Source organism: Epinephelus moara, chromosome 19 (genome assembly GCF_006386435.1).
Source record: "Epinephelus moara isolate mb chromosome 19, YSFRI_EMoa_1.0, whole genome shotgun sequence".
In the NCBI taxonomy this organism is placed as follows: domain Eukaryota; kingdom Metazoa; phylum Chordata; class Actinopteri; order Perciformes; family Serranidae; genus Epinephelus; species Epinephelus moara.
The window spans coordinates 37,420,275-37,442,418 of NC_065524.1; the positions used below are offsets into that span (position 1 = coordinate 37,420,275).

The 22,144-nt window shown below is 42.7% G+C and overlaps 1 protein-coding gene across 2 annotated transcripts in view; it reads right to left on the reverse strand.

Moving 5' to 3' along the window:
* Positions 1–22,144, reverse strand: part of bean1 (brain expressed, associated with NEDD4, 1) — a 63,807-nt gene that overhangs the window by 36,064 nt on the left and 5,599 nt on the right. For both annotated transcript variants that reach the window (XM_050071323.1, XM_050071324.1), the window contains one exon: positions 12,350–12,472. In XM_050071323.1, coding sequence (XP_049927280.1) covers positions 12,350–12,374 — 25 coding nt within the window. In that variant the 5' untranslated portion in view covers positions 12,375–12,472. The remainder of the gene's footprint in view (positions 1–12,349; positions 12,473–22,144) is intronic.

Below are 22,144 nucleotides of genomic sequence, written 5' to 3' on the forward strand. Positions count from 1 at the left end.
CCGATTTTGACCAACTGGATCTGGATGAGCCATTTGAATTTGACGACCACCCGTATTTATTTGAACACGGAGTACACGGACATACACGGACACAGAGCTCATTGAAGAAGGACGAGGAGAGAGAGGGAGCAGGCAGAGGAAGTGTTTTGACTTGGCCACAACAAATATGTCTGAATCCAGCTAAAGGTAAACACACACGTTCATTTCTCCTTTCCGTTATGTTGTCAGATAATTATACTAACAATCCGAGCCTATCTGTGTGAAAAAAATGCACTTTTAGTGGACGTATTTTGGTGTTGTTTGACGCTGTCTGAGTGCCCTATTATTTAATATAGCGCGCGCTCACGGGCTGCAGGCAGGTCAGCCCTAGCTTCATACTGGAGAAATGTCACATATTGAACATCATTTAGACAAAAGTAGATCGGAAAATAGGGCCCAGGTTGAAAAAAACATTAGATCCCCTTTAAGCCAAAACATGATCTATTCCTAACCATGACCAAGTGGTTTTTGTACCTTAACCTAACCAAACTGTAACCACAGCAGTGTTAAAATGTAAAGAAATGTAAAGTTTCTACATATTCATACATATGAAATGTTCCACAGATGTTCCACATCCATGGCATGCAAAAATGTAAAATGCCAACATTTATTTTGGCGATTCGGTTGATGCAAAAACATCCATTTTTCTTTTCTTTTTTTTTTTTTTACCATTTTATACTAACAAGAAATGATAAAATACAGCCTTTCTTCCATCAGCACTCATTAACATCTGGCATTTAAATGTAATGGGAAAGGTAACATCGGCATTCACACCTGGGCCAAATGACTCTGCAGTAGTCACAAGTATTTATCGGCTCTGATCGGCATTGATGGAAACACAACACCTTTCGTGAACACGCTAAATTTAGCCCTTTAACTGGGGAGATGCGATGACAGGAAAACACCACAAAATACCATCTGTCTCCACAAAGCACCACTCAAATGTCGATACAAATTAGTCTGCACTGAGTTTGAAAGAAAGTGAGTAAGAGTTGTATAAAAAGAAGTAACCATTACGTGTCTACAGACCTCCATGCTGCTTTCTACTATGCATACTCGTCTGTTGCAGACACATGTACACAGCTCTGGTCTACCGGCAATGGGAAGGGAGTCTAGACTGTTGTTTTCAATTGGCCTGCGTCCCTGTCACATGACTGCCAAGTGTCTTTATGTGAAAGCAACAAAAAAAGGCGGATGCTGATTTTACTGACAGTGAAAAATGCAAAATATCTAGTGAGAAATGTGCACTTTATTTTAATCTTCTGTCAGTGAATAAATATGATTTTGGTTTGCTATTACTGAGATATTTCAGGTCTTGTTGGAAAATAATTTTAATGATATGCTTTCTATTCTTTGTAAGGATGCTGCTATGCTGACATGGCGTGCACGTTGTTTGAATCATTGTCCTTCTGTTCTGTCTCCACATTTACTCAAGTGTCCTCGATAAATCAGCAATAGGATGGGTTGATGTTAAGGCCATCAGTTTATATATTTCTCCTTTGATTCTAAGAAAAAGCTTTTTTTGGTCAGTTGTGGACAGTGGAAGGATAAATTACCCATGATCCTCAGCAACTGTTGCTAAAGAAAGGGAAAGAAAGAAGACTTAACAACAACAACCCCTCTGACAGTCGTCTGCTGCCTTTCCTGTTACACAATAATCTCTCTAACAACATTCTCACCTTTGTGGCCTGACCAGACAGCTAAAAGCTGTGAAATTGTTTTGACATTTCAAAGAAAGACGCGGAGGACGAGGTGTCCACTGACAGGACAGCTGACAGGCAGCCATAGGCCCAACTGGACAAGTTTAATCTCAACCAACCTGCACAACAATTTCACATAAAGCGTCGCAGCGTGATGAAAAATGCAGCAACTTTAGAAACAATTCTAAAAGATATCACAATGTACTGCTTTGTTTTCTTTCCTTCACAGTATCATAGCTGTTATATATCATGGTGTCTGTTTAATATCAAGGAATTGTGGTCTGTCAATTCGTCCAGTAACAAAAAAATCAGCAGGATCCCGCACACACAGCATCTCACACTGATCTGCTGAAAATGTGTCTGTTTGTGCCGACCCATCAGACAATCTGCCTCAAAGTGTTTCCATCTATTCGTCCGTCGGGTCGCTGAAGGAGGATAACACCCAATCCACTGACAGAGGCTCAGCGGCAACAGTCAGACAAATAAAAACCAAAATAGTCATAACATCATATCACAGGAGCCCATTTCAGACAGAGCTCTCCCTTTTGAACGATCTCCCCCCGACCCTCCTCCTCTCTTTGTCTTTCTGTGTGTGATTCCCTGTGTAGCTCTTGGCCTTTTCCTCATCCCTCTCTTCCTCCCTCCCTCTCGCTGTCTCAGAAGTGCTGCGTAGGGGATAACGACGGGTGAGAAAAAAGGTGGAGGAGATGATGAAAGAGGTGGAGAGGGAAGGAAGAAGTGATGTTTAATCATGTTAAAAACAGCTCCAGCACACACACACACACACACACACACCTCTGTGTAGCCTTCTGCCCTCTGCACTGCAAATTATTTCCAGGAAGTTACAATATGTAACTGTAATATTTCACCATTGATTGCACTTACCAACAGAGCCTTTTACCGTGATTTCAATTTTTTTATAAAGGTTTCAAAAAGGTGCAGACCAAACAAAAGTAGACATAACCCTGAGGCCATTACAATAATAACTTATATGATCCAACAGCCTTTCCCTCCCAGGCCACAAGGCACAACAGCTGTGTCCGGGGCTGCAGCCTTCGAAGGCTGCATTTGAAGACTGATTGGGTCACATCGGCGTGAACAAGGCTGTCCAATTTCAAAGGCTCCTTCAAATGCGGCCAAGAAATGCAGCCGTCTTTGCCGGAATATGGAGGATGCAACGGATGAATCCTTCCTGGCCCAACCTATCCCAAGATGTATTGCACGCCGGTGATGATTATTTTTTAAGTTAAGGTAACTAACAGTTGTTAAAGGTTAACTGTTTACCTGAAGACAGTCCTCCATCAGCCTGAAATATATCAAACGGTGGCGTCTCCAGCTGTGAATCATCTCCTCAAGTATTAGATCAAAAAATATATATAATCACAATCTCTGGGTCCAAGATTGAGGGCCAACTGACTTACTAGCTCACTCCCTCTTTCGGCAACTGCATCTGGTTGCTACGTAACAGGAACGCCAACGAGCGAGAGGGGCAAGAACAACTGGTTGACGCTGTCTTCATGGCCGATATCGACTGTGAAGGCCACGTCCTTAAGAGGCTGCAGCCCCTAAATTGAGACACACCTAATGTTTAGACTCTATATGCAGAGTAGCAAGTGAGTCAGATTTTACTTTGGGGAAAAAAAGAAATGTCAAGAGCTGAATTAAAATTACTCATTGACAGCTGATGTTGTTTGGGTGTTATGAAAAGAAAACACAAAGGGTAAAGGGTCCCCAGGTTTTATAATTTTTTTTTCTCTGAACCACTGGCAGGGAAGCACAGCATCTCTAATTTTAGGCAGGACGACTCAAAGCCATTGGCCGGATGTGGGCGGGGCAGCCTCCTTCCATTTTAACAAGATGGCGCAAGTCACCATACAGTGCTTTGTAGATGTCAGGTTGGGGTTGTCACCACCAGCAATGCCAAACAAGTTTTTATAAGGATTTTAGACAGCTTATGGAGGATATCTTTCCAAAATGTTTGTGAGGGCACAGCCAGTAGTTTGGATTGGCGTGGCATCATTGTTTTTTGCATATGTCACAGGTAGGGGTTGTATCAGGGTAGATGGTAGATATCTTAACCTTAGACATGTGAGCCCTGTGGACCACCTTAATCGTAATAAGCAATGTCTTGTGCAAAGTGAGGATTTATGTGTTGTTGAAAGAATAGAGACCCATTGGTCCTCTGATATAGATCCCAGATATTGTTCCCAGGCTACTGTAATCCTGTCTGGGGGTGAACATGTCAGCATTTAGTTGTTTCTACATAATTTTGAGAGTGCACCTCTAGACAGTGGATTAAAGGAAAGAAATCTGTCGGTCGAATTGGGATCAGGTTCAGCAGGAAAACAAAATATGTTTAAATGGACATATTGTCTGAACTGTAAATATAGAAAAAATGTGTCTTGGGTAAGTCGTACTTTGTGGATAGTTTATCAAAAGAGACAAAACAGCCATCTTTGAACATGTCCTTGAACCTCCTGATGTCTTTTCCGTGCCAAAGCGTAAAAGTTGAGTCAGATTGAGATGCGGTAAAGAGATGATTAGAGGCAACCACGCCCCACAGGGAGAAGTCTCTGTGGCCAAAGGACTTCCTATACTGTGATATTTAATCAAATTCATAATTTCATTGTGAAATTCATGCAGGTAAATATAGTGACTTACAGAGGCATACTGCTAAATCACAGCAATATATGGAATTTAACTGTGAGATTACAGTAAAACACTAATTCTGTGGGGGCATATTGTTAAATCACAGTAATCAGTTGTACATAAACTGTGAAGTTACAGTAATATACAGGAACATACTGCTATATGACAGTGATGTAATGGGATTTAACTGTGAGGTCAGAGTTCAATATAGTAACTTAGAGGAGTATTGCTAAATCACAGTAATGTAGTATACACAGTATACAACTGTCACCTCACAACAATGTACTGTAAAAATGACACAGTAATTAGCTGTGAAAGTAATGCAACTAGTAGCCAGTAATTTACTGTAAATGTACAGCTAAAAAACAAACACACACATTTATGCATCACATATGCTGTAGATGAAATGTAAACAGAACAATCCATCCATCCTTTCTTTCTCACAACTGACTGACGGCTACGTCTTCTTTCCTTTATTCATCCTTCCCTTTGATTTGTAAAAGTGCATCCATCTGTCCTTCTATCTGTTCTCAATCTGTCCATCCATCTGTTTCAAACTCAACCACACTGAAGAGCTGATTAAATATTTATCTGTTTATTCTTCCACTTCTATCTATTTATTTGCCATCCATCAAGTTGCTGATTGTTCAAGAGGAACATACCAAACTTAATGCACGCTTAAGATATTTTTTGAGGTACTTTACATCATACAAACTTTTTGCAAAGACAAGCTTGATATAATTCATCATTTATCATATAATCACTTTAATCTGACTTATTTAGTAACTTGGGGGTAGATTCCCTTTCTCTGTGGAGGGGGTCACACCTGCTCTGGGTCAGGCTAATTGGCTTGGGACAGGTTAAGGCTGCACCCAAACAGTTAAAAAATTACACCCTTTGTTTGTTTTTTTTTCCTAAAAACTTTCTGTCAACATCAGTGGAAAAAGTCATGAGTTTGTGGAATAAAGTGAAGGAGAATTCATAAGGTCTTAGAAAAAGACAGCCGTGGTGCTAAGAGAATCCCGCTGCACTCACACTAGGCTCCATTATTAAGTGACGTCCAATGTTACTGACATTGGTCTTTTGCGGCCATATTGGATACTTCACCTTGTGTGTTCTTAAGGCTCATCTATACTCCCTATTATGCAAACAGATACATCCCTTTCAGATGTCATAGGCGTCCTCGCCTTCATACTTCCATGTGTCCTTTTAGGTCTGCATCGACACAGCCGATAGATGGCACTATAGGGCGGAGTCAAAAGTTTCACACAACAACAAACAAGGAGAAGGTGGAGGCAACACATTCTCACTCCGACCTCGTCACATATCAGTGTTTGGTCATGGACTCTCCATGTCAACATATGATGTGGAAGGTACCCTGGCTGTGTTGGTCGTTGACGTCCTGGGATGCTGTGTCAACTTCAGCCTGTTACATGCATTGTCTGTTTTCAAAATACACTTCTGTTTTCACAGGAAATGTACAGTTTGCATAGAGTCTCTTTCAAAATAAAAGCACTACGTCAGTACAACAACGCAAATTGACGTCTTTTCTTTCAACAACAAATGCACAAGGTAATGTTTTGCCAACAAAAGCACATGGTTGGGTTTAGAAAGAAAGAACAGAGCTTGGCTTAAAAATCTTGCAGGAAGTGAACACCGGATCCCAGGGGAAAGTTGGTGGTTGTTGGTAGAGCTTAGATCGGGCCCAAAAAATTCAGCCCAACCCGGCCCAAGCCTGTGCACGTTATGTCCAGGACCGGCCCGGCCCGGGCTCGGGCTTGGGCTCAGGCTTGGGCAGATAATCTAAGCTCTAGTTGTTGGATCCATCCACCACCACTCCCACCAACCCTACTCGGACTTTTGCCCTCTTAACTTACGTTGCTGTCTCACCACATTTCCCCCTGACACTCCCCGGTGCCACTTACCAATAACGGCAACTGGCCACGTATCATGCCGACGTAAAACGATGGCTTTTTTCGTCAGTGTCTGATGCCAGAAGTCACTGACCAAGCACTGGTATGACACATAACAGGCTCATAACTCATACTATTCACAGAAATGCACATTTTAACCAGATGCGGTACATTGCTGGCATCTGTGCTGCCGGCTCTTTACTGTTATTTTACAGTGAAATTATTTACAGTGTGACTTTGACTAAAGTTAAAGCTGCCCGGAAGAAATGAAAACATCTTCATCAGTCTAAACAGAGTATCAGTGGTATGCTTTGGAAAACCAACAAAGTAATTAAGTATTACATAAAGATAAGCAGTTTGATCTGTCAGTGTTTGATACTCTACAAATCCATCTGTCCATCCATGGTGACATTGGACAGCTGAGCCAATATGTCCATTTCCAAATGACAGAGTTAATGAACTGAGGAGGAGGAGGAGGAGGAGGAGGAGGAGGATGCAGCAGCCAGTGTGCTGAAGTCAAAGGGAGGCGGCGATAGTCAATACTGCCACTAAAGACATTAGCAAAGACATTTACCCTTCACTTCACCTTCCTCTCCCCTCCCTTCCTCTTTCCTTATTCTTTCAAACGTTCCAAGCCACCTCCCTCAATTTCTCTCTCCCCTCCTCTCCCTCGGGAGTGACGCTGTGTTCCCCTGACACTCATTTCACTTCCTGTACTGTACCTTGCTCCTGTGTCATCTCTCCCTCATCCTTCCTTTCTTTTTTCCATCCATGCTCCATCACCCCTCTCCTCCATTCATTCAGATGTTTACTTTGGATAGATGGATGGATAGATGCTGCTTTTTTCCCCTCTCTTACACAAGCACACACACATTCACAAACTTGACCACCTGTGGTGTGTATTAATTGTCTATGGGTCCTGATGGGGGGTTAGTGAGGTGGAACAGCCTTGGTATTTGCTGACCTGCTGGGCCGTGAAATCTCCCTGCATATGCACACGCCTCATATCCATTTAAATAGATTTAAATAAATGTGTTACACTGTGACCAGATTGGACGTGAGCACAGACGGACGGACGGGTGGACGGACAAAGAGAGACAGGTGGATGAGATAGAAGGTAAAATGCTGTTAAATGAAGTTTTTCCCTCCCATTTCCATAAAGCATGGGAATGTGATGATTGATGGCTCGGTGGCGGGAAAGCGAGGCGTCGCAGTGAAGCGCTGAGAGATGGATGGGAGATGTGTGCAGCGAGGGGGAACAGAAGGAGATTCCATTTCAGATCTGCCCTCATCTGATGCTGCACACACATGCCAGTGCTCTAATATGTAGATTGTGTTTAGCCTTTATCTTTTTGCACTGATGTGAGAGGGTGGGGCGTGAGCACACACACACACACACACACACACACACACACACAAATACACACACACCAACACCCGCAGGTCCTTTCAGTTAGTGCGTGCACGGCATTCACACAGTTACTCATTGTTTAATTAATCTGTAACTTTTAAGGACACTGACAAATCTTTAATTTCTTCTTGATTTTAACGTGTGCAAGAAAATGTCTGAACAAACCAGAAAAAGAAAAAAAACTCTTCACTTGCAAAGATGTTTACCCTGTAAATATGTTTACTGAGTGACTTTCCCGCTCTTCTAAACATGCGGACAGATGTGGATGTTTATGCTGGCAGTTGGAGACCACATGCCCTTCTCTGGGGCAAAGCGGCAGCAACCCTCGAGCACAAACAGCTGCCATGTGGTTAATGTCAGCCTCCGTTACTCACTGCAAAAGCACCCAAAGGTGAGTCAGGGTCAGAGTTTTTAGAACCCTAGGAAGTTATTTTTTAACTCTCGTACCTAGGGCTGAGTATAGGTACTTGATATTGTTAACATATTGACTGAAATAACTTGGTACCAAGTAGTATTGAAACTTCCCACCCCACTGTTGAATCAGCAGACATACTGATTGTGTTTGCATACTTCCATTAGTACACTTTAATGTGGTACACTATGAAAACTATGTGCTTTTTGCATGGTGCACTAATTTCAGTTGTCTCAAATCAAGCACTGCTGTTTTGCACCTAACTGCCTCTATTTCCTCTTCGTCTTTTTTCTTTTTAAACAGAGACTTGCTAACAGACAGTGGAGCATTATCGCCAACATTTGGCCACTATTTCTGCCCACACATGAACTAAACTTACACCACAACATCAATGCTGTTCTTGGGATATCACATTCAGGAGAACAACAGATGCAAGGTCACACTGACCTTGACCTCTGACCACCAAAATCAAATCAGTTCATCGTTGAGTCCAGGTGAACATTTGTGCCCAACTGGAAGAAATTCCCTGAAGGTGTTCTTGAGATATCACGTTCACAAGAATGAGACAGACCTTTGACCTTTGAACACCAAAAACTAATCCGTTCATTGTCCAAGTGAACACTAGTGCAAAATTTGAAAACTTCCCTCAAGGCATTCTTAAGATATCGAGAATGGGATACATGGACGTACGTACGGATGGCTGGACAACTGGAAAACATACTGCCTCCGGCCACTGCTTTCACCCATGCAGAGGCATAAAAATGTTGGCATTATACTTTTCTGCAAACCACAAATATGTTACATTCGCACGCATATGTTGAAACTTTATATCTCAACAACACTGAGGTTAATGTGGTTAGGTTTAGGTACAAAACACGATGTGGTTATAGTAAGAAAGATCATGGTTTGGCATAAAATACTTGGTTTTTGTGGCACTATCCCTGCTGGAAAAACAGCAACGTGTTGCCAATAAACAGCCGTGTTTGGTACCTAAAAAGCCACTGAAAACATGTCCTGTCATGTCGGCATGATACGCAGCCGGTTACCATTATTGTGTAGATGGGTCCAACAAATGGACTGCATGGTAAACGGACTGCACTTGTACAGCGCTTTTCTAGTCTTGCAACCACTCAAAGACTTTTTACACAACAGCACATTCAGTGATTCACACACATTCACACACTGGTGGCTAAGGCTAACATACATGGTGCCATCTGTTACTCAGCAAGCATTTAAAGGCATTCACACACTGATGGATGAACAGCCGTCGGGAGCAATTTGGGGTTCAGTATCTTCCCTAGGGATACTTTGAAATGTGGACTGGAGGAGCCTGGACAACTCGCTCTACCTCTGAGCCACAGCCACCCCAACAACCAACTTTCACCCAGGAGGCTGGTGTTCGCTTCCCGTATGATTGTAAAACCAAATCCTGTTCTTTGTCCTTAACCCAACCATGTGTGTGTCTTGGCCAAATGTAACCATATGTGTTTGTTGAAGGAAAAAAAAAACCTGTATTGACAGACTGTATGCAAACTGTACATTTCCTGTGAAAACAGAAGTGTATTTTGAAAACAGACAATGCATGTAACAGGCTGAAGTTGACACGGCGTCCCAGAACGTCAACAACCAACACACCCAGGGTACCTTGGACGTCATATGTCCACGTGCAAAGTCCATGACCAAACGTGGACATGTGACGAGGTCGCAGTGAGGATGTGTTTGCTGTCTCTGTCCTTTCAGTGTCTGAAGTGATACCAATGTAGTTAATCTGACATGATTTGTTTCTGCTGTTTATGAAGGTATTTTAAAAAGCAACCAGGTGGAAAAGCAACACTTAAATTACAAAATAACTTCTGGAAAATCAGTGTCTGCTTATATCCAGCAACATGACTCACCTGCAGAGTTAAATTAGATTTAAAAAAGCACAACAGAGCTGAAGTCACCGATCTGTCTCAGGTGTGTTAAAATATCTGTCCTAACTGAATCTCACCTGGTCAGAGTCAGGAACGGGCCTTTTTAAAGGACGACACAGGACTGTGTAAATGTCAACTGTATACAATAAGCCACATGGAGGAACACCTTGACATATCTATAGAGCCGCCCATCCTGAAGCTTTTTATCTGTCTCTTCACTCTGTTCTTTTATTCATCACTCTATTTCTTTTCCTGGGAGGGAAGCACTGTTGGTGGAGGTCTAAACGCCCTGCAGCGGACAGAGGGATTTCAGGTGTCAAGGGAGGGAGAGAGAGAGTCAGCGAGGGATGTGAATAATAGATCAGAGAGGGGAAGAGAAAGTGGGGAAGGAGAGAATGAGGGAGGCCTGAAAAGGTGGGAGATGGAGAGAAAGAGATATAAAGAGGGTGTCAAAAGGACGGAGAGACAGATAGGGAAGGAGCCTGGGAGCGAAAAAGACGACAGAGGTAGGATTGAGTTTTCTTGGAGGGACACCGTGACAAAAAAACACTGATAACAGTCATGCATGCGTCCGTCTATCCATCCATCTGTTCCTCCTTTCTTCCTCCCGTCTCTTCCCTGCCTCCAGTGTGGTCAGGAGTCGTTGCATAAGACAGCGATTCATCTTTTATTGAGATGGGAGGCTTCCATAAATACATCTACCTTGAGTTTAAAAGCTCAACCTGTAATCCAGCTAAAAATAAACAAAGGATACCCACAACAACAGCAAATCAGATCATACTGTAGAGGCACACACGACACGACTTCGGCTCTTTGTTACCTCATTTCAGAAATGAGCAGTAAGTTATATTTCCAGAGTTTCCTTTAAACTGCTGTGCTCATAAACACAAGTTGCAATAATGTCGAAATCAAAGGATGACTGATGTGTGATTTTAAGGGCCAGTGACTGTTTTTGCACTGATGCATCTATATGTAATGTTTGACACACAATGACATGCATGTGTTCCCTGCAAATTTTCACACAATCAGGGACCCACAAGTTGATGATCGCTGTTTGCGTGATCCTTTTTAAATCGATCTAAAACAAGAACCATAAGAGCCAGAGCATTTTTGCAGGAGAAAGCGAAGGCTTCTGTCTTCCTCATCACTGCCTCACGTTGTCTTATCTTACCCTACCTTTCATGCTAAGCTAAAGTAGCATTTTGCCATAGTTACACTGGTATTTTCCCCATAATGTCTGCAGGAAATCGTTGTTTGCATAATCCTGTTTGTATCTAAAATAAAAACCATAATGGTGAGAACATTCTTCCTTTTTTCGCAGCAGAAAGCTAAGGCTTCTGCGCGCTGTTTCACGTTGTATGCTCATGATGATGTCATTACGCTGCGGTACGTGTACAAAACTGCGCAGTGGCGGCAGAGGAACAAATGAATCTATCACAACGTCTTTGAACTCTGCTCATAAAAATTAACATATCTCAAAAACTAAATTATGCACATAGTATATTTTCTTTATGTTTCTGCATTTAAAAATCATTTGGGTAAATATGTTTTGTGTTTTTATTTTGTAAAATCTGATGAAAAAACATGCAATTTTTTTTTTTTCTTTAATGGCACAATTTCAATACTTTTATCAATCATTATGCTTTATTGACTTACATAACCTTTTATCTTAGGTTGTACAGATATTAGGGATATGAAATACTTGAAGATACTCAGAGAAATTACATCACAATAAACAAAAATACCAATGTAGATACTGGCGGACCATTGCAAATGCAGAGTTCAAAGGCTTAAGAGAATAAAAATGTATAAAAAGTATGTCATTTACTTTCTTTCAACTTAAAACTTTTGACAGACAAAAACTTACTAAGTTTAATACGACAGTAATTATGTTTGTTAATCACTACAGGACATCTGGTCTAACTGTATTTATATGTAGCCCCACAAATATCTGAGTGTATTTGGTTTAAATATGGAGTTTATAACACTGTATGTTCTCACCGTTTATTTACACTGACAACTTTGCTCTTTTATTATAAAGATCAGGTTTCATATGATATTAGATTTTGATATTATATTCCTGTAAACATAGATACACATCTTCCTTTGCTGTTATGTAATTTTGTTTTCCACATGATGCTCACATGCAGCTGTTCTTTGTCACGTCACATTACAAAGTAGGAATCACACAGTGTGTCTTTCAAGAGAAATGCAACTCCCCTCTTAGTAGCTACACAACAAATAAATATCCAGAGACCAATTAAAGCCTAAAAATATAATGATAAGAGAGAGGAAGGACAACAGGGTCTTACCTGAGCAGATCAATTTCATCAGCATGAACCCCTGTTCACAGTGTTTCCTATTGGCACATCTCAACAGGCAGGACGCCAACGTCAACTGGTCTCTACCACACAGTGCTGCTGCTGTATATGTAACTACAAAGACACAGAGAGAGAGAGAGAGAGAGGAGGGAGAGATCAGCACATTAGTGAGGAGACAATGTGTGGAGAGCAGGGAGAGAAAACAAACAGCAGGCAGGTAGATGGAGAGAGGGAGGGAGGGAGGAGAGACTGATGTGAGAGTCACAACCTCCGAGCCCGGCTGTTTATAGAGCCCCAGGCAGTGTGTGGGCGTGTGTGTGTGTGTGTGTGTGCGTGTGTGTGTAAGAGAGGCAGTCAAGTGGCCACCCACGCCACCCTGTGTGTGAATTTGTGTGTGTTCGGACGTGTGTGTTCATTGCTCTTTTCCGGAACATGGCCACAGGGTTCAAATGTTCCAATCAATACCTGAAACACACACACGCACATACACACACACACACAAACACACACACACACACACACACACACACACACACACACACACACACACATAAATACATATACGCAAATACGAGTGCTTTACTACAGGGGAGTAAGAATGAGTACAACAGAAGTAAAACACACTTGAACAACACTGAGAAGAAAAGAGATCTACATGTGTAAATAAAGGTCTTTTGAAGTGAATGCATTTTAAAGCAGCGTACCTGCAGGCTTCACATTTCCTTTTCCCAAGCAAACTTGCAGCTGCTGTCACGGAAGCTCATGCAATCTTTAATATTGATTCAAACGGTCTTTATTCTCTGTGTTTTTGTTATCATTATTAGCTAAAGTTATAGTTTCAGTGATGCAGGAAAGTGGCAGTGCAGTTTGACGTGACTTAGTTAAGCATGAATCAGTTAGAGCCTCCCTCATCTTTCAAGCTACCCTCCAAGTTGTTTGCCCTGAGACTGTCCACAACACATCCTCCATGCTGCCCTGTCCTTTGATTGCAACGCAACTGCCAGAATAAATGTAGGCATTGTACATTTCTGCAAACCACATGTAACCACTGTTACATTTTCACAACATTGTGTAGCAGACACGTTGAAACATTCGACTGTCCCAGATACCAGTTTTCAGGCATTGAAGCTTCCATGAGAAATGTTTGTGAATAATGCTGGTTCGAGAAAGACATGACAATTAGCCTCTCTATTTGCACACAGGTCATACATTAGCCATAATAGCTATAAAAAATGAATCACTTTACAAGCTGTTACTTACAGTTTTCAGGTGAACTTGTGGATTTGTAGCAGTTTCCTTTGACTTATCTGGCACTCGACTTTTGGGAGCTATCTTCGCAAATTTTGAAACTGAGGTGTTTAACATCTTGCTTACATATGTGTCAGCCCGTCATGTGTCATCAAAATGTCCTAGTTTAAGTAGTGCTGGACTGCTGGTGACTAAAAGTAGATGAGAGCGAGACGGAGTCACCAAACTGTCTGTTTGAGAATAACTAAAAAGACTAATGAAAAATTTTGGATAATGCCGTCTTTATTCATGGGATTTTTGGGGTAATGCATCCATCCATCCATCCATCCATGCACCGATAGTCATCTGCTTGCCTCTCTGAGCAAAGTACTCCAACACTTTCCAGCTCTTCCTGGGGGATCCTAAGGTGTTCCCAGGCCAGACGAGGTAAACAACCCCTCCAGTGTGTTCTGGGTCTGCCCTGGGGCCTCCTACCACTGGGACTTGCACAGAACACCTCTAACGGGAGGCGCCCAGGAGGATCCTGATCAGATGTTGAACAACCTCAACTGGTCTCTTTTGATGTAAAGGAGCAGTGGCTCTACTGCATGTCTGAGCTCCTTACCCTGTCTCTTAGGCCCTGTTTAGACGACAACGGTTTCTCTAAAAACGGAAAAGTCTTTCCTTTGCGTTTTAAAAAACTTCTGCCTTTATATGACGACGTTATTGAAACGATCCCCGTTCACACGGAGCCGCAAAATCTACTGGAAACGCTGTAGAATGCACGCCAGGCCAATGGGTGGCAGTGTAAATTTGCAAAGCAGCACCACGGCATGACGCCATGCGCCTGCGCTGAAGCGCCTTCCTCTACAACGCGGTGATTACAAAGCAAAACAAAGAAGACACAATGGCGAAAGCATGCACAGATAACTTTGTCTGGATGGACAACGAGGTGGAGTTGCTACAGTAACAGATCTACACTTCACTTCAAATCAACAGGGTGAGCAGCACAAACAGAGCTCGGCATTGTTGTTGTGACGGTCGGCATGCCTAGTGACCGGAGCCGTAATGCGTATGTGCGAAAAGTCTCCGTTTTCAGAGGAACTGCATATTGCAAGTTTACATGACTACGGAGACGCTGCCATTTCCAAAAAATTGCACTCTTGTGCAACCCGTTTTCAAAACATTGTGTTTTCAGGCACGCAAAACGCCGCTGTCGTGTAAATGATCAGCCAAAATGCAACTAAAGTTTACTGTTTTCAGTTGAAATTGTTGTGGTATAAACGGGACCGAAGGTGAGGCTTGGGACGTAGATGGACCAGGAAATCAAAAGCTTTGCCTTCTGGCTCAGCCCTCTCTTCACCACATCACTGCAGACGCAGCACCAAACCGCAGATTCATCTCATGCTCCTTTCTACTTACTTGTTAAGAAGACCCCGAGGTACTTGAACTCCTTTGCTTATGGCAGTTATTGTCTCCCTCCTGGAGGGTGCAATCCACCGTTTTCCGGCAGAGAACCATGGCCTCAGATTTGGAGGTGCTGACTCTCATTCATCTCATTCACACTAGGCTGGAAACCACCCTGGTGCATGCTGGAGGTTACAATGTGATGAAGCCAACAGAACCACATCATGAATATCAAACGCAATTGGAGACAAGGGACAACCCTGGAGGAGGCCAACACACACCGGAAATGTGTTGTACTTTGTGCCAACTATGCAGTCACAGCTCTCACTTTGGATATAACAAGGAGTGGATGGCTCGTAGCAGCATCCCCGGTGGGACATGGCTGTAAGCTTTCTCCAAGTCCACAAAGCACATGTAGACTGGAAGGACAACTCCCACTACCCCTCCTGCAGCTGTACGAGGGTAAAGACCTGGTTGAAGCATTTGATTACCATGGCAACAATCCAAGCTTCAAACCTTCAAAGCATTTGAGTCAGCCCTAATTTCAACAACACTGTGTTTTGTTCTATTTATGCATAAAATATCACTTGGTTATGGTTAGAAAAAGATCATGTTTTGGCTCAAAGTACCTGGTTTGGGAGGCACAATCTCAGCAGTATGAGTAGCAATGTCTGAGTAAAAAACAACTGCTTTTTGTGCCTTCAAAAACCTGTACAGGAAACACAGTGAGAGGTCGCTACTAAACACCCATGTTTGCTTGCTATAAAGCAGCCGAAAACACAGCAGTGACTCACTAAAACACAACCTGTTGTGTTATTTGTTGGTCTCAAACACTGGTCTGTGGTTGGCTTGGCAGGCATCTTGCCGAGGTGTCATTTCAGAAACATTAATATGATACAGATTAACTTTGCAAACATAACATATTAGTTGTTTGCAGAAACGTACAACACTAAAATTTTCTCCTGGTGAGTTGAACCCGACCTCACCTACAGGCACCTGTTAGTGATGCTCACAGTTGATACTGGACTCAGTTCAATTACTTAATTTTACTTTTTTTTTTTTTTAGAGTTGTAAAATTGTTGTATTTATTTGTTTAGAGAAGTTTCCTGAGATCCAGATCATCTTGTTCATGTTCTTTTAATTTGTGATTTTTCACACACAGCTCCTGCAGCAGCTCTGCTGAATTTCCTTGGCGTCTTTCATTTTATTCCCACATGCACTAAAGCTTTTCTGTGCTGTTTGTTTTCTAATGAATGTCTTTGTCTTATGAGAGACCATCACCATCAGTTCAGATTCTTTAGATGTGAGCCTATAAAGAGCTATACTGAGGCACTGTACATGCAGCGGTCTCTACCAACAGCATGGAGTTTGGTAAACCTGTTCCAAGTAGTCTAACACTCTGTCGCTGTCGAGTCACGGCGATGAGATGTCGTGCTGCACTTCCTCTAATTCTGATCAATCATGAGCGCTGTGGAAGATCTAATCCCTCACTTCCTGTGTGTGTGTGTGTGTGTGTGTGACTCATGTGAACCTACGATGCATTCTGCTTTGTTGTTACATAACTGTCCCTGCTCACACAGACAGATATTACAGACAACACACTCTGGCAGCTAGACTGAACTATCGCTTTGCTCTGCCACACACACGCACACACACACACACACACACACACACACACACACACACACACACACACACACACACACACACACACATACACTGGGTTGTTCTCATCCCAGGCTTGCAGTGTGTGTGTGTGTGTGTGTGTGTGTGTGTGTGAGAAAGAACAGAACTCAAAGGATTTGTGTCAACTCCAACCCGACTGTGCTTTGCAGGAAGAACTGAAGCTACAACATGAAGGAGGAGAGAAGAAACACAACATGACCTCTTCTAATTTACACTGCATGAGAGTTTAAAAAGAAAGCATAAAATAAGATAAGGTCACTTTCTCTGGTACCTGTGTTGGTGAGTAACACCTGCTCTGCTTCATTGATTTCTATTTTAAAGGTCCAGCGTGTAGGATTCGGGGGAAAATGTTGCCAGAAATGGAAAATAAACACAATAAATATGTTTTCTTTAGTGTATAATCACCTGAAAATAACAACCATTGTGTATTTTTTACCTGAAGCCCAGTTCAGAGCAAAGATTTGCAATGAAACAAGTTGAAACAGGCAACTACTTGCAATGTGCTGTTCTAAAAACCTGCTGGTTCACACCAAGTCAACTACATGAGACGGTGTATCATCTCTAGTCAACAACTCTCTGTGCTTCTGATCTGTAACGTTGACAGGAAGTGACCACCATGAGACGGCGCATCATCTCTAGTCAACAACTCTCTGTACTTCCGTTCTGATTTGCAGCTTTTCAGACTTATTTTGTGGCTGAATATAATTTGTAGCTTCTTAAAATCTGAATGAGGATAGTGATAGTGAGACACTGGCTACAGTGATGAAACAAAACCAGCATCAGATGGACTGTATTCATAATCAATACACCACAATAATATAAATAACCAGTGCCAATTCATCAGTCAATGAGAATGTGTGTGTGGGCGGGGTATAAGCACACACAGCCAGCAGCAGCAGCGACCCATCGTCCGACACCGGCACACCGTGAGGATGGAAACAGAGGGCTCGGCGGGGACGGAGCACCTGCTGCAGCAAGCAGCACGCGGTGTGTGGTCATTTTGACTTGACCAGCTTTACGTTCTAAAACCAGCTGCCGGTGATTTGACCAGCTGAGTTGCAGGTGACACCATCAGCTAGCTTGAGTCGAGCTCAGACGGCCAGTTCACACCGCTGCTACTTTTCTCTGCTACGTTCTGAAGCGGTTTCATCTCGTTGTGAATGATTCGTCTGCGTTGGGCTTTAGAATGAGTCGTTTGTATCTACATAGTGAGCAGGTCCCCGTCCCTGTCTACAGAAATTGCCATGTTGCATGCTTCTACAGTAGCCCAGAATGGACAAACCAAACACTGGCTCTAGATAGGGACATTCTTGCTTTTCGCATCAGTCACCAGCGCAACAAGAGCATCTGAAAAACACAGACTGTTCAGCCTGACACTGCTTTATTCTGTGTTTTTACCGGTTTAAAGCACCTGGTCTGTTTGTTTTGTAGAGGAGGAGACCTCTGTGGATAATTCAGCTCACAGTAAAAACCTCCTAAACAATGAACACTGAAGATTTTCTAACCAGGGGAAGTTTCAGCTTGTTGTAATCTGCAGCGGTCACCACTAGATGCCACTAAATCTCCTGTTATCTTTCACACTGCACCTTTAATCTAATCGTTGTTTACCAAGCAGCAATATTTTCATTTATTGGAATCTGGTATTATGTTGACTTCACTATTACTTTGTTGTGTTTATATTTTTCATATAAATAAAAGTGAAAACATTTCAAATCCTGGAGAAAGTAATCAAGACAGCATGTTGCTGACTGGAAAAACAACCATGACCCACTTCGGGTTTCGGGTTCGATAAGTGTTGTTTGTCGTTTAAATGACACTTTATCTGGCACTGCACTTTGAAACTATGATTTAGAATATGGCTCTCTGTACAGCCCATATTTGCTCGTTCTGGTTAATATAGAACTGATCTGACAAATGAATCAAATGTTTCAAGGTAAGTGATGAAGTTATTTGAGCCCAAGAGTTGCATCCGGCTCCACACTGCAGAGAGACGATCTCTGCAACAGAAGCTTCTTAAGACAACTTTCAGGAATTTCAGCTGCTGCACTGAAGCATCATTAAAAGCTGATTATTGTCACCACAAACTGAGCCTTGCCTTTAATAGAAGGTTATTGCTCAACAGGGAAAGCCTTTTTAACCACTTACACGTTGACCTCTGTTCCTGAGACTCTGGATAAAGCTGTGTGTGTTAGAATTATTTTATTTAAACAGATTTAACCAGGGGAGGTAAATTCAGATACAAATCTTACTCATAAACAGCCTGGCAAGAGATATCATGAATTAGAAAGTGTGCAGAAACGATGAAGACAAGACAAAAAGGCAAAACCAAACAGCCGCAGAGGCAAATTTGCATGCGGCCCAGGCTTAAAGTCAAACTCTCTGCATCATATAATGCATTTCCAGAAAGATTAGGAGACAGGGTGTTCAGGAGGAGTCAGATTTTTATAGACCTGAATGCAGTTTTAAAATGGGAATGATGTCATTTCTCCACAGACTTGCATTGCTTACAGTTGCCAACAGGAGGCTACTGCCAATTTCTCAAAATTTCTCACGTAGAGATGTCCTCAGAGAGAGTTTGGTTGGAGATGAAAGGCTCCTGAAAATCCCACCAGGACAGGAAGAGCAGAGGAAATACTGTACATACAAATTTCACATGCAATTACACAAACCCTGCTACCAGTCTACATGCAAGACAGAGACGGGACTGTTTAGGCACTTGATGATATTTGATATGATGATGTTAACTTGATAATTACTGTTCTCCCTAAGACGCAAAGGCAGAAGGAGAGGGACATTGTTATACTGTACAGGCTCATACTTGCTTTTTAACCACGCGTTTGCACAGACAACCAGCTGCATCAGGAACATAACTGTTCACATCCTTTCCTTTCCTTTCCACTACAGGGCATACCAGAGAGCTCACACCACAAAGACCTTTTAGATTTGGATGATCTAAGGAAGACATATCTATATCGTTAATTCTGAGATCACAGCGGAAAAGCAACAGCAGCACCATCATAGATGTAAGGCACCTAAACAAATGTCATGTCACATCACCATATTGTCCTGACTGTTCATGTGCATCTTGTGGATGCATAGTGTTGATTTCGGACGACGTGCGCAACCAGTGCTCCAAATGGACGCAGGGTACTTGAGGCAACCATCGAAGCCAACAGGAATATGTGGTGTTAAGCAAGTACATGGAAGACAGGAAGGACTTAATTGTGAAAGGGAGAGAGAAGCTATGACATGCAGCAAAGGGTCACAGGCTGGGATCAAACCCACGGCTTCTGGGGCAAGGACAATGCCTTTGTGCATGGGATGCCTGCTCTAAGCACTGAGCTACTGGGCGCTACTGGACACTAGGCTTGTCACGATACCAGAATTTCAGTAGTCAATACCAATACCAGTGAATTTCCACAATTCTCGATACTCATTCGATACCACGATAAAAATCAAAAAACAGAACTCATGTATTTCTAACTTCACTACTTTATTAAAACTGTTTCAAACTTTAACTTTAACTCTATGGCCTCATTTACACCGCAAGCGATGCGGCAGCACACGTTTATTCACACCAAAACCGAACAGACGCGTTGCCCAGCAGCCACTGCTGTCCCGTCAAAATACAAACCACACCCGAACAGTCGGTGGCGGTAGTGCACCGTGTTTGCAAATCTCCGATAAACCCCAAAGAAGAAGAAGTGAGTTTGGACCCAAAGCCCAGGGTGGACAGGTTCGCGTGCCAGTGATTATTCCAACGCTTGGAGAATTAATATTTAGCGCTACAAATGGGTAAGTACATGAAGCATGTAGGTCTCGCTTGGTTAAGGCGGAGATGTCTACGGTGGCAGAGAGAGGTCACAACACACGCAAACTCATGTTTTTTGTTGAATACCGCGACCATTCACTTGTGACTCGTGCAAAAAATTGGCGTCTCTTCTATTTTCGAGGTTGCTCGCGAAAGCAATGCGACTCGAGCAGCGCATAGAAAGGATGCGGTGTGAATGCTCTAACCTGTTAACATGCTCGCTGAAATGAAACCACAGGTAAACAGCAACCGTTTGCGAGCGCCACGCAAACGCATCGCTTGCAGTGTAAATGAAACCCTCTCTACACACGACTTCTACTCCCTGACTTTTCGACAAGCCGAGGTGTTGTGGCTCCAGCAGCACTTGTAAAAGCCATTGTTTCTAGCAAAGACGATGGAGATCCTCGTCGGCGCTCGTCCTCAGCACCGATTGACGCGTTTATACTGCCTCCGTCAGTTCCGACAGGAATCGACACGGCCTGCTGAGGGCAAAGTTGTATCCGGTACTTACCGTACCGAAAAAAAAACAGGTACCGACGGATTTTTTGCGTGTTGGCATCGACTTGATACTGAAGTATCAGTTCTCATGACAACCCTACTGGACACCACAATCATCAAATGCCAACCATCAAACACCAACGCTTGGTTGGTGGCCTGTCACTTCAATTTCTGATGCTCTTTGAAGCCCTCCTGCTTAGTTTTCGATGTTTAGGGACAACGTGTCAAGTTACATGTAATATGCATCGCCTCTTTTCAAAATAAACTTTCGTTGTCACAGGAAATGTACAGTTTCTGATTGTTAAGTGCATACAGTCTTTTTCAAAATAAACTTAAACACTTTAGATGTGTTTTGAATTGCAACGTACTGCAGCTGGCCATAAAAAGTACTTAGTGTTGCATGCAGTACGCACACGATACTACCACTACTTTATCATAATATTGCACTCTGAACTTTGACCCTCTTCTTCATTTATCTGTTGGAAATCAAACAAAATGCCATTCAAAGCATACATGAGATGTTTGCGCTGGGAATATGCTCCATTATAAAACTGTTATGTTGGAGCAGCACCCCTGATCCAAAAGAGCAAAACATTCAAAGTTCATAATTCACTGGTATTTCCACTGGTAGTTCATAAAGAGCTTGTGTTTGATATTTATCATGTGACCATCTGGGTTACCAAGCACCAAGCTCTACCTGAACACCAAACATTACACATAGTTCATCCACAACACACCAATAGCTTCTGTAACACATCTCTGAGGTCTGACACCATTAATGATCGCAGGACAGCTCGATACACTTTGCAGGTTTTGTAATTCTCTTCAGATGAGACAAAAGCAGGTGAGAGAAAAGAAGGAGAGAGTGAGGGACAGTCAGAGACAGAGGAACAGAGGGAGTCAGATATTGCCTGTAGCCACAACAGTACTCCATCATTTCTTCATCTTTGTATCTGGTATTTCCTCTCTGTTGCTTTCTCTCTCCCTCCTCTCATCCATCTCCTCCCAGCTCTCTCTGACAGTCTATTTGGCCCACACAGCGCTGTCATCCATTCCACATGTCAGCCCCGGCGACGGCACCAATCTCACGCTGACTAGTGTTTGTAGCCGGGCAGGCGGGACCCGCGGTTATAGAGCGTCCATGCCATCGCTAAGAG